We start from the raw sequence: 12,954 nt of genomic DNA on the forward strand, positions 1-12,954 counted from the left end.
ACTGAGGATTTCGGTGCTCGAGTCAGTACCCGCCGGTGCCTTTCCATCTGAAGTCTTTATTCTCTCCGCGTATTAACTTAGCCATCGCCACAGCAACTAATTGAAAGATCCCAAAGGATTATAACCTTGTGTGAGGAGTCATGGGGAGGGACAGATCAAATTCTAAAACCGCCAAGGTTCTTATCCAAGTTCCTCTGACAACAGTGCTGTCCTTAAAAATCGATTAAATATAACAGAGGATGCTAACACAGCCTCCTTGAAATGGAAAGTTTTTCATTGTCGGTGTTATTAACATTTCTAGGTCACATCACCCAAGAAGCAAAAATGTCACAGGAATAAGAAATTGACAGGATATTTTTTTTTTTGTTCTGTTGTGTGTGTTTTTTTTTTGGTTTGTTTGTTTTGTTTTTGATATGGTGAGTCTTCTATAAAATACATCAGTTTTGTCACCAATATCCATCATCAAAACATTCTGGCAAATAAAGAAGCCAATTTCCCTTTAATATTAATAGCATACACCAGGATTGCAAAACTTGCAGGCATGGGCAATCACACAGATGGGGGGAGTGGGGCCGGCCCATCTAAAGGTGTTAGCCCGTAACTGATGCCACTTAATTGTTGCTGGTCCCTTATACCTAGGTCATTTTTTCCCTCCCATAAGAAGCTGACAATCTGAAATTTTATGTGGAATTTTTATGTGGACCAGTTTTTACATTTTGGCAACTGATTCAAAAATTTAAAACTCTGTACTAATCCAAGAATATATTATGGGCCAGATTCTGTTTGTGGACTGCCATTTTTATGACTTCAGGTATAAAGCAATACCTGGAATATAAGTAAGTAAATAACTAATGAAGTTAACGGGGCCATTCCCTGAACTTACCAGTTTTCTGTGGCATTTTAAGACTGCTTTAAGTTCATGTCGACCCATCTCTGAAGCTAAGTGGTCAATGGTTCTCTTGCATATATAATGGAACAGTGGATGGTCAAAAGCAAGGGGGCAGGTGGGCTTATGAAGTGGTCCAAAGGGTAAAGGTGAATTTCCCTTCTAGCTCCATCATTTTGATAACATAACTCACTAGAGGAAAGCCAGGCATATCCTATTTACTTCATAGGGCATAAGTAGCGCATCCCAATAGAAACACGGAAGCCATTACCTAGTTCTGCCATGGACACAGTCGGAGAAGTCTCTCCATTGGTGAAGGAACAGTAGGGAAAGAAGCCTGATGCTGGTGTGTAGTCACATATTGGTTCTGGTTTGATTCCATTGATATCAAGACCTGACTGGTCCGGGGAAGGCTGTATGTCCAGGTAGAAGCTGCTGACGGCAGAGTCTGCCTTGCTCCCCTCGGGGGTGTGCCCGTCGATGTAGTTGCTGAGGTCGTCGTGTAGTTCCGTCAGCCCGTTGGCCGAGATGTTGTAGGTTGGAGTCAGCGGCTCGGCCTCTCCAGGCTGCTGCTGGTGGTCGCGCTGCTGCTGCTGCATCCGGTGTTTCTGCACTTCTGCGTACAAGCTGTCTCTCTGCTTCTTCGACATGCGGCCAAATTTTACAGCTGGAAGACACAAGCCAACCACACCATACACAATGTGCTTTTCTTCACTCTGCTCTCTGGCATGCTTTAGGGGTTCCGTTGAAGTCTCAGACAATCTCAATCAGAACCCACATAACCACAAAATCAGGATGTGATCCAACAGTCCCACCTCACACCCACAACGGCAAAGACACATCCCAGAGGAATGAAGGACGAGTAGGTAGGAGAGACCTGGGGCAATGACCACCCATGGTTTCCTGCTGTCATAAGGCCCTGTGCTCAGTGGGAGCCACTGGTATGTGACTGAGTGGGTTTGTTCGCTCCCCACTCACGTGGCTGGGCTGGACCATCTCTTTCTCTTCATGGTGTTCAGATTAATGCACAGACTCAGAGGTACATCGAGGCACAAGCAGTCAGTCTTCCATTTTCATTCATCCCACTATTCTGAACACTCAAATGAGTTTCTTCCCGATCAAACAGCTGAACCTGGGGCTTCACTGAGACCTAAACAGACTGGAGGAGGCCTTTGCAATTCCCTGAATCACATCTCTGAGTCTACTGAAGAAGCTGCTCCCCTACGCTGGGTCATGGTGGCCCTTGTAAATGCTTGCACCCACATTTACATGACACTTTCTACTGTTCTTATTTTGCCTCAAGTAAAACGAGTATCAATTCTGGGAAGGGCAAACACTGTGTAAGATCCCTCCCTGTCAGACAAATTTGTGTTTGCAACACTTCTCCTTGGGAGGTTCCCTATTTAAAGTGGAGCAATTACTGTAATAACTCTCCAGATCATTCAGAATCCCAAATGATTTCTCCTGATACACCTATATATCTGAGGGGAAAAACCCTATGATTTCCGGGTCTGAGCTCTCCCACTAACCCATTTATTTTTCAGCTCAACCCTGCCTATGTGGATTAAGCCTCTGCAGGAGGGACTAAGATGTCCTAATTGATTGTGGTTAAATTTATACTTGATGGGGTGGGTGAATTCAACTACTTGACCATCATCATCATAATTCTGTGAGTCTATGGGAAAGAGGCAGGATAAATGGATATGAAGTTGGGAACCAGGGCCACCACCTGCTGGATTCTTTTTCTACCAAGGAGAACACCCACTGTCCTTTTGCAGAGAGGAAACGAGTGAGCTTGATACTGGTCAATCTCTGCATTCTAGGACTGAAGAAACAAACTTGGGTGGGGCTGGTTAGATAGCATGTAGGCTGATGTGGGCTCTGAATGTCAGACCTAAATTTGTATAAGCCCTCAAATTCACTCTAAGCCCACAACAACATGCACTGTCACTTCTATACAAAACCTCCAGGAGGCACACCGAAGGCATTTTATCTCTGTGTGGAAGAATCTGTGTTCTAGAACACCCAAGGGGATTGATATCCATAGGTGAAACTTGTTCTGTGTGACTCTGAACGGTGTTTTAACATCTGCCTGGATATTAACAACAGTAATCACACCATCCTGTAGGTGAAATGAAAAGATCAGCTACTGAGAAAATGCACACACAGCTTGTGTTTTTAACTTACAAGTTCATAAGAGATGAGCCCAACTTTGAGGATGAAATCTGCAGAGCTGCCTACCACTCAGGAGTTTCTGAGAATGCAGTGTAAGTTCTGTGACGTGCATATTCTGATGGCAAAAAGTTAGTTTTTGTTTATATATATTCTAAGAGACTACCCTGTGCCCCACTATGGGAGGTCATCACCACTTGTGCCTAGGCAGGTCAATAGGCCCCCAAAACATCTGATTTTGGGAAGACAGGCTTTCAGAAGGCCTGCCCAGCATCCTGAAGTACTTTTCCACAGGCTGGAAGAGACGTGTCCTTCAAAAGGATCTCTTAAGAGAGCCAGCCAGTATACTCGGAAAAGTCCTGAAAAATGTACCCGCTGTACTTTCTGCCCAGTTTCCTTATATAAGAATAACTGCCTTGAAATCTGGTGTTGATTATTCAGTGCACTTAAGATAGTTTTCCAGGAAGATCTTGAAATGTTCTGTAACTGAGTGGTAGATGGTCTCTATTTCTTAAAATAGCTTCTTTTAATGAAAAGAACATTTGTCATCGAGCCACATTTTGCACTATTTTCACACATTCTGCATGTACAAATATTTGATTTTGGCATGTGACTCAAAATATGCAGTTAGCATAAAAGCCAATTCAACCCAAAGACCAATAAATTCACTAGTGTACAGCATGTAACAATTAGCTCTCACCTGTGTTTCCTTCTGGGGAAAATGCCTGTAGGAGGTATATTATTAAGGCTCTCAGATGACACTAACCTTAGATCAATTCATCCACCTGTAAAATCTTAAACATAAAAAAATCCCAAGGTATTCTGACCACACACTTTCCAAACACCATGCCATCAGCCAGCCAGCTGCCTCGGATGGATTATGGAGGAGGAAGTAACTGCCGTGAAACCCACAAAACTGCCAGGGGCGGGAGGGCATATTTTGGCAGATCTGGGTCCTGGTTTTGGAAGGCACTTTCATAACCCCATGTCACCACCCTACAATGCAAGCTGAGTGCTCACCATCTCGAGACATCCCTACAGCAAGGCATTTCTGTAATCGACAGTGTTGGCAGCGGTTTCTACTGGTTCGATCAATCAAACAGTTCTTCTGACGAGGACAGGAGTAGGTGGCATTGCTTTGCTGACTTCTCCTGAAAAAGCCCTGTGATTCAGTTATAAAATATAAAACAGGTTAGTGTCAGTTTGAGCTGTATGATACTAAAGGCAGTATACTAAGAAACTGAGCGGCATTAATATTTAATGAGAATTAAACTTGTAGCGGAACCATCCAGGAGGCCATTAATGAAATTAAAGTCACTTCTTTTTCCTTGAGTAAAATTGATCCCCGGAGTCCAATCCTCGGTCCCTTACACAGGCAAAACTTTCTTGAACTCCAGCAGATGGTTGCCAGGCCCTGTTCCTGGCTTCTGATGGTCAAAGCAATGTGTTGATGTAACAGTACAAAGACTTTTATTTAACCTTTATCTCCTATATATATTTTAGTAGAATAAACACAAAACACTTCTCTGGATGTCCAGAGATAGGGAAAATGCACCCTTATTGTAACCCAGGGAAGCTGCAATCCTCCTACAGGGTGGTAATCTCTACTAACCCACTGAAATTCACCACCCTTTATGTGTCTTGCATTCCCCAAGTCAGAATCTACTGGCCCAAGAAGTTAAAGATGCTTGGACGGATTATTTTGGCAGATCAATCAGATTGGGAATACTCAACCCTGACAATTTGAAAATACCACATGTTCAGTATCATGACCTTTACGATTTAACAAATCCAATCTGATGTTCATCAAGTTCCACTTATTTGTTAAGCACTGTGTTGGAGCTGAGAGGGTGCACAAAAACGTGTAGGGAACTGCTGACTTCAAGGATTTCATTCATTCATTCATTCACTCACTCATTTTTGCTAACGTCTTGAGTTGGATCCTTAATAGCTCATTAATTTTCAGTATTTATTCTTAAAAGCTGCAAGGTTTCCTTTTAGCTATGTTTTAGTAGCAACCCACAAGTTCTGCCATGTAGTATTTTCATTATCATTCCATTGAAAATATGCCTTAATTTTCAATAGAATTCTTCTTTAATCCATGTTATTTAGAAGCCCATTTTTTTAATATCCAATGATATGGGTGGTTTGGGGTTATCTTTTTATTGTTATCTCTCAGTGGGTTTGCAGTGCCCTGAAGAAAGAGAAGGGACCAGAGTTAATTTTATGAAGCAGAGCTATGAAGTGTACAAGAGTATTATCATCCTCAGATCTTTAAGGGTTAAGATAGATAATGCCAACCAAGGGGACACTAGTGGGCTTAGTGCCACTGGAGGGGGGAGATAAATCCTGAAGAACTGGCAGAGTGGTGGGCAGGTTGCAAAGCTATACTCTCTCATCTAAAGATTTTCTGTACAGCAACTGGGCAGTTGTATCAAAATCCTTAAAAATGACCTCTCTCTTGAACCAATAATTGCTTTTTTAGGGAGTATATATTCTTTTAAAAAAAAAAAAATATATATATATATATATATATATTATTGATTTTCTTTACAGAGAGGAAGGGAGAGGGATAGAAAGTTAGAAACATCGATGAGAGAGAAACATCGATCAGCTGCCTCCTGCACACCCCCTACTGGGGATATGCCCGCAACCAAGGTACATGCCCTTGACCAGAAATGAACCTGGGGCCCTTCAATCCACAGGCCAATGCTCTATCCACTGAGCCAAACCAGTTAGGGATAGGGAGTATATTCTAAAAGGATGTTAAGAACAGTACAAATATTTATCTGCAAGGATGTCCATCACAGCACTATCTGTAATATAAAAAAATTAGAAGGATGCTAAATGTCCAACATTAATGAATTGGAAGAATCACACTGGATATCCACACATTCAGCAACCATTAAAAATGGGATTTCAGAAATATAATTATTGACACAAAAAGGTATTAAAATATACTGCTGAATTTAAAACAATAGCTAAAGATTAAAGACAATATAATCCAATTTTTGGAAAAAAAAATCCGTATATTTAAAATAGGAGAAACTTTGGAAAATTATGCCCCCAAATGAAAAGATTTGGCACCAGTTGGTAAGGCCACAGGTGATTTTCATTTTTTTCTCCTTATCTGTGCTTTCTGACTTCTCTATAATGAGCAGGTGGAAGGTATGTGAGGCACTTGGGAAAAATAGTCAAGCACACCTGCTTCCTTTTGCGATGGCTGGGGGACTATGTGGCTTAAGTCAATGGATATGGTGATATGAACTCAATTCCTTCCTTTTGGAAGCCAACTTGGGATGAGAGGGAGGGAGCAGGGCGCTGACAACTCATCTCCTCTCTCTGCTCTCTGCCAAGCTGCTCACTAAGCTCAACGTGGGCAAGGCTTGTCTCTCTGTTGTACTTTAAACCTTCCTTATATCAAGCCTGGCTTCTTCTGTGAAGCAATTTCTCTTTTCTCAAAATATCTAAAGCTGTGGGTTGTTTTTTATTTCCTCTGTGAAGAGGAAGTGAGAAGGAAAGCTTTCTTTGGGGCTTAATGGTGAGAATTCAAGAAAATATAAATGGTAACAGAAGCAGATAATCCTTAGAAAGAGATACCAAGAGGCCAGCTGTCTAGGTATTCAGTTTAGTCTGAGTCACAATCTCTGTCAAAGCTAAAAGGTATTTCTTTTTTTTTTTTTAGATTGTACCACCATGCAGACCCTCTGTGTTTAAATCTATCACTGCAAATATCTAGGATCAGGAATTATTTGCTTTTCCTTTAGTTGAGGCTGAATTTTGCTTGCTTGACAATGTTCCATTTTATTCTATGATCCATTTTATTCTATGATCACTAAATATGGAGAATGTCTGAGTGATCTCTTTGTTTTATTCAAAGGGAAGCAGTAGTGGGGGGCTGCCAAGCTAACAGTCAATATTTAGTCTGTACACCAAATCATAGCATCTGCCACCTTTCTTTCTAGGGTCTTTTCTACCTTTAGTATTTCTTCTCCGGATCATCTCCAATTTCTCTACTTTCTTCAAAACCTTGAAACCTAGAACTAGATAGAGCTCTTGAATGATGACTGAGTCATTAACAAAATGGATGCTACTTTTTCGTTTTCATGTATTAAACTCAAGTTAACATCGACCACCACTAATAAAGTTCCAGAATGTTAGCATAGAAGCCTTACATAACCACCAGTTTGCTTTGTTATAAGGCAACTCTAAGAGGGCATGATGATGATGAAGAAGGAGAAGAAGAAGAAGAAGATGAAAAAGAAGGAGGAGGAGGAGGAGGAGGAGGGGTTAGGGACAGCAAGTGAGCAAACAGACACCCTGCTCTTCACAGCACCATTTATTCTTCATTAAGCCAGCTGAACAAGTGCCTAGAGTAAGAGAACTAAGAATTAGAGAAGAGATCTTTCTTTTGGACTAAGTCAACAGTCATGGCCACAAGGAGAGCTAAAAAATACTAGATAGGAGGGGTCAAGTGGGATTATAAAGTGTGAGCCCTAAAAGGAGAGAGTAAAGGGTTAATCTCTGTGACACAGATAATCACCCAACTTTGCATGTCAGACAGAATGAGGACTTGGTCTTCCTTCTTTTCCCTCCTCCCTCAACTCTTCTTTTCATCATTCCTTGGGGTTTCTCAGAGGCTTAAAGATTTAAGAAGTTAAACTAATAAAATATGTAAAGCTAATGAACATGTAAGAGGGCGAAAGATTAGAAGAGTGAGAAGGAAGAGAAGGGTGGAAAGATGGTAGGTATCTTTCTACCTAAATGTAGATGTATGCTCATAAATGTAGAAGCAGGATCTTGACTGATTGGGGGGCAATTTTGGAGAGGGTTTCACTGAGAAATAAGTGAGCTGAGACATTAGTTCTAGGGGTCGGGAGTTTGAGGCCACACAGAGAACAGGGACAATACAAGCCAGTGCATGGAGTTTTGGGTGGAATGGAGGAAGTATGTAGAAAGAACAGAGAAAGTTCTGAAGCTGTGAGTTAGTTGGGAAAGATATTAAGCACATGATTTTGGAGTTTTATTTCTATAATATGAGCTAATAAATTATTTCATTAGCTTTTCCTTAAAAGTTCATTCTTTACAGATGTCAAAATACATGGAGATGTTCCATTATAAACATACTGGGCTTGAGCAGAGAGCCACCATGATGAATTTCAAGGTAACACAGCTCCTTGGTGTGACGGTGGCACATTACTCCCACCTAGTGGCAGAAAACTAACATGCAGTTATTGCAAATAGTAAATTAGAAAACAAACAGGCCTTCAGAGCAGTGGTTCTCAACCTTTTTAATGCCGCGACCCTTTAATACAGTTCCTCAAGATGTGGTGACCCCCAACCATAAAATTATTTTCGTTGCTACTTCATAACTCTAATTTTGCTACTGTTAATGAATCGTAATGTAAATATCTGTGTTTTCCGATGGTCTTAGGCGACCCTGCTAGCAGTTCTCAACCTGTGGGTCCCGACCCACAGGTTGAGAACCACTGCTGTAGAGCCTATGACCATCGGAAAACACAGATATTTACATTACGATTCATTAACAGTAGCAAAATTAGAGTTATGAAGTAGCAACGAAAATAATTTTATGGTTGGGGGTCACCACATCTTGAGGAACTGTATTAAAGGGTCGCGGCATTAGAAAGGTTGAGAACCACTGCTTTCAAGGAAGGGAGTTGAGAGATGGCCAGTTTAATAGTTCTCAAAAAGATGTGGAATCACATGTAATACCTTAATCAATAAAGAAAAAAAAATTTAAAAAGACGTGGAATCACCCATGGAGCTTCTAAACAAATACTCTTTAGCTCTACTGAACCAGAACTTTTGGAGATGTAGTCCAGTCATATATATTACTTTAAACAACATGAAATTGTCATTTATGTAGGTCAAAAGAGCAGAAATGTCAATTAAAAACCTTTACTATTGAATGTACTGGGGTGACATTGGTTAATAAAATTATATAGGTTTCAGAGGTACATCATCTATATAATGTACTGTGTGTTTACCACCCCAAGTCAAGTCTCCTTCCATTACTATTTACCCCCTCTTTACCTCCTCTTACCTCCCCAACCCCCTATCCCTCTGGTAATCACCATACTGTTGTCTGTCTATGAAGTTTCCTTTTTTTTTTTTTGCTTAATCCCTTCACTGTATTCACCCAGCCACCCTCCCCACTCTCCGCTGACAGCTGTCAGTCTGTTTTTCAGTATTTATAAGTCTGTTTCTATTTTGTTTGTTTATTTTGTACATTAGATTGAACATATAAGTGAAATCATATTAAAAGAAATAAACAAATGGCCTGGCTGGGTAGCTCAGTTGGTTAGAGCGTTGTCCAGATATGCCAAGGCTGCAGGTTCAATCCTCTGGTCAGGCACATAAAAGAACCAACCAATGAATGCATCAATAAGTGGAACAACAAATCAATGTCTCTCTCTCTCAAATCAATAAATCCTATATAATAAAAGCCTAGGTGGTGCCATGTGACATCATCACAAGATGGCCACCACAAGATGGCCGGCAGGGGAGGGCAGTTGTGGGCGATCAGGCTGGCAGGGGAGGGCAGTTGGGGGGCGAACAGGCCAGCAGGGGAGGGCAGTTGGGGGCGATTGGGCTGGCAGAGGAGGGTAGTTGGGGGTGAGTGGGCTGGCAGGGGAGGGCAGTTGGGAACGATCAGGCCGGCAGGGGAGCAGTTAGGTGTCAATCAGGCCAGTAGGGGAGCGGTTTGGGGGCGATCAGGCTGGCAGGCAGAAGTGGTTAGGGGCAATCAGGCAGGCAGGCAGGTGAGCAGTTAGGAGCCAGCAGTCCTAGATTGTGAGAGGGATGTCCGACAGGGGGATGTCCTAAACCGGCAGTCGGACATCCCCCGAGGGGTCCCAGATTGGAGAGGGTGCAGGCCGGGCTGAGGGACAACCCCCACCCCCACCCTCGTGCATAAATTTCATGCACTGGGCCTCTAGTAAAAATATAAAAAATGGGACTACAGCAAACTAAAAAGGTTTTGTACAGCAAAGGGAACCATAAACAAGATGAAAAGATACCCCACTAAATGGGAGAACATATTTGCTAATGATACATCTGATAAGGGGTTAATATCCAAAATTTATAAAGAACTTATAGAACTTAACACCAAAAAAACCCCCAAGCAATCCAATTAAAAATGGACAAAGGGCTTGAATAGACACTTCTCCAAAGAAGACATACAGATGGCCAAGAGGCATGCAAAAATGCTCAACATCACTAATCATCAGAAAAATGCAAAGTAAGACCACACTGAGATATCATCTCATGCCTGTCAGAATGGCTGTCATCAATACGTCAACAAGTGCTGGCAAGGATGTGGAGAAAAGGGAACCCTGGTGCACTGTTGGTGGAAATGCAGCCACTGTGGAAAGCAGTATGGAGTTTCCTCAAACAATTAAAAATGGAACTGCCTTATGACCCAGAAATGTCAATTGTGAATGGTAAATATTTTAACAAAGCTTCCTGGAAGAGCTGCTGTATTACTTTTGCAGAACACAGATCTACTCTAGATAACAAAAATGAGGCTCAGAATGGTAAGTGACTTGTTCAAGGTTTTCCCACAACAGGTAAGAGTCAGTGCTGGGATTCAAACTCTAGTGTCCTAAATCTCAGTGCAGTGCTCACTCACTTCAGTATCTCTCCATGTGTTGGACTAATAAAACTAATGTCACGCAGTCTTGATTTGCTCACGCACAGCCTCCCTGCACATCAACTTTCTGTCTCCATTTCCACTGTGTCAAGGAGAACTCTCCAGTGTTTCCTCATTTATTTCACCTAGCTTTCTAAGTGCTTCTCATTGAGTTTTATTTCCAATTTTGGCCTTTTATTTCATTCTCTGGAGAATTCTATTACCCCCCCCTTTTTTTTTTTTTAACAATATGGCCATACACTATGACATTGTTCATCAATCCCACTACAATGGAGCTCTCCAGGACCAGGACAGAGGCAAGGGTGTGAGGGAAAAGGCTCATACCAGGTTGCAAGAGAATACTGTTAAAATTTTCTGAGCCGGTTGTTAAACATAATCATTATTATAAATCAACTTTTTAATTATTTTCTATTATCCATGTTCTGGAGCTTATTTACATCAATGCTATTTGAATGGTGGCGATACTACATAATGGTGTATTACTGTGCATCGCTTCCCTGCTCTGTAGTCAGTGAGATTACATGTTGGGAGGCTTAAAATTGACCTCATGGTGGTAATATTTATACCACAGTAATTACTACAAATCTGGTTTGATGTATTGTTTTGCTTACTACCTAGTTTTAAAACGTGACAAAGAATGTGATAACAATGTGGGTTAAATGTAAAAGTCTGTCATGTCTGCAGCCATCACATTTTAAATAGCGCACAAAAATGGAGGAAACAAGTTTCGAGTACTTAAAAACTATTATCTGATTCAGCAAAGAAGTTGCTCATGTCATCATGGATGAATGAATGAAGTTCCAAAATGTCATCTTTGTTTCACTTTCCTCTTACTCATCAACGTAAATGAAATAAAATCAACCAACATTCGTGTTGGCACTCCAGTCTTTTGCCAACTGCAACTACTGGTATGGATGTTAAGAGTTCAGCAAAAATCAGTGAGGCCATTCAGTGGGAGTCATTTGTATGAAGTCATTTGTACTCATAAATAAAGAGTAGTGTAGATTTTACTCTTTGAAAATTATGTGAAATTATATCCGTGAAACATACTACAGTTATGTACAGACATATAGACACTGTTTCACAGAGAGCTGGCTGTTAAAAACTGACCGGCACATGACTGGATTGAGCCCAGCCCTTGCTGGTCCCCAGCTTCTCATCAGGCTATCTGAATGATCCTCCCTACTCTGGATAGGAATTTACCCAAAGAGGTGGGCTGGCTTTCATAGCTCCAGCCTCTTCCCTTTCCAGAAACTCTAGGTGAATAGTTTTATCTTCCTCCAGGACAGAATATATCCCGATCCACGCCCCCTTTCCCAGCCTTGTCTCTTCCCGTGTTTTCTTGCTTGTTAGTGAAAGGCACCACCTTCACCCCAGTTATTCATGGCAGAAAGATGGTCATCGTTTCATCCCTGCTTCCTCCACACTCACGTCCACACAGTCACCAAATTAGGCTATTTCTTGTCACCTTCATATTTCTCAAATTTATCTACTTCTGTCCGTCGTTATTATAATTTTCTCAAGTTTCCTTACCTATTTCCTCCTTAATTGGTTATTATACAGCCTCCCAACTGGTCTCTCTGTTCATTCCTTCTAATTCATTTTTGCACAGTCACTTAAGATCTCTAAAAACTGTGAACCTGATCAAGTCGCTTCCCTGCTTATTAGCCCTCCATGGCTCCCTACTGATGACCAGGCTATGAACACCTGTCCAGGCAACTATCTCCTATAGTCAATCCTCTTCTCAAAAACCACACCTTGGCCAAGCCTAAACTACTGTGTTCACAGTTCCTCAAAGGACACTCCCCTCTCCAACCCCAACACACACACACACACACACACACACACACACACACTCACATGCACACGCACGTGCACACACACGTGCACACACGCATGCATGCACACATGAGTGCACACTTCCTGGAAAGCTCTCTTCTCCTCTGGATTCACTTTCTCTGACCTTGCCTCTCTCAAGGCTGTTGGAAGAGCCCCTCCCATATGTATCCTTAGAGCGCTGTAGGTCCCCCCCTCATATCCCTTAATTCACTGTATTCCTAATTTTCCATCTTCACTGTCAGCCTTGTTGTTTGTTTCCAACAGCTTAACCTGGGACTTAGGGAAATCAACAGATACTTGCTGAATACACGTCTAGAGGAAAAAAATGATGGTAGGGATAAAAACATAGTGACAATCAGATGCTGAGCACCTATTAAGTATCAGG

At 41.7% G+C, this 12,954-nt stretch overlaps 1 protein-coding gene across 3 annotated transcripts in view; it reads right to left on the bottom strand.

Moving 5' to 3' along the window:
* Positions 1-12,954, bottom strand: part of RORA (RAR related orphan receptor A) — a 711,378-nt gene that overhangs the window by 15,974 nt on the left and 682,450 nt on the right. For all 3 annotated transcript variants that reach the window (XM_079768378.1, XM_079768379.1, XM_079768380.1), the window contains 2 exons: positions 4,079-4,220; positions 1,158-1,553 (listed from right to left, as the gene is read on the bottom strand). In XM_079768378.1, coding sequence (XP_079624504.1) covers positions 1,158-1,553; positions 4,079-4,220 — 538 coding nt within the window. The remainder of the gene's footprint in view (positions 1-1,157; positions 1,554-4,078; positions 4,221-12,954) is intronic.

This window comes from Cnephaeus nilssonii (genome assembly GCF_951640355.1).
Source record: "Cnephaeus nilssonii genome assembly, chromosome: 4".
Classification (NCBI taxonomy): domain Eukaryota; kingdom Metazoa; phylum Chordata; class Mammalia; order Chiroptera; family Vespertilionidae; genus Cnephaeus; species Cnephaeus nilssonii.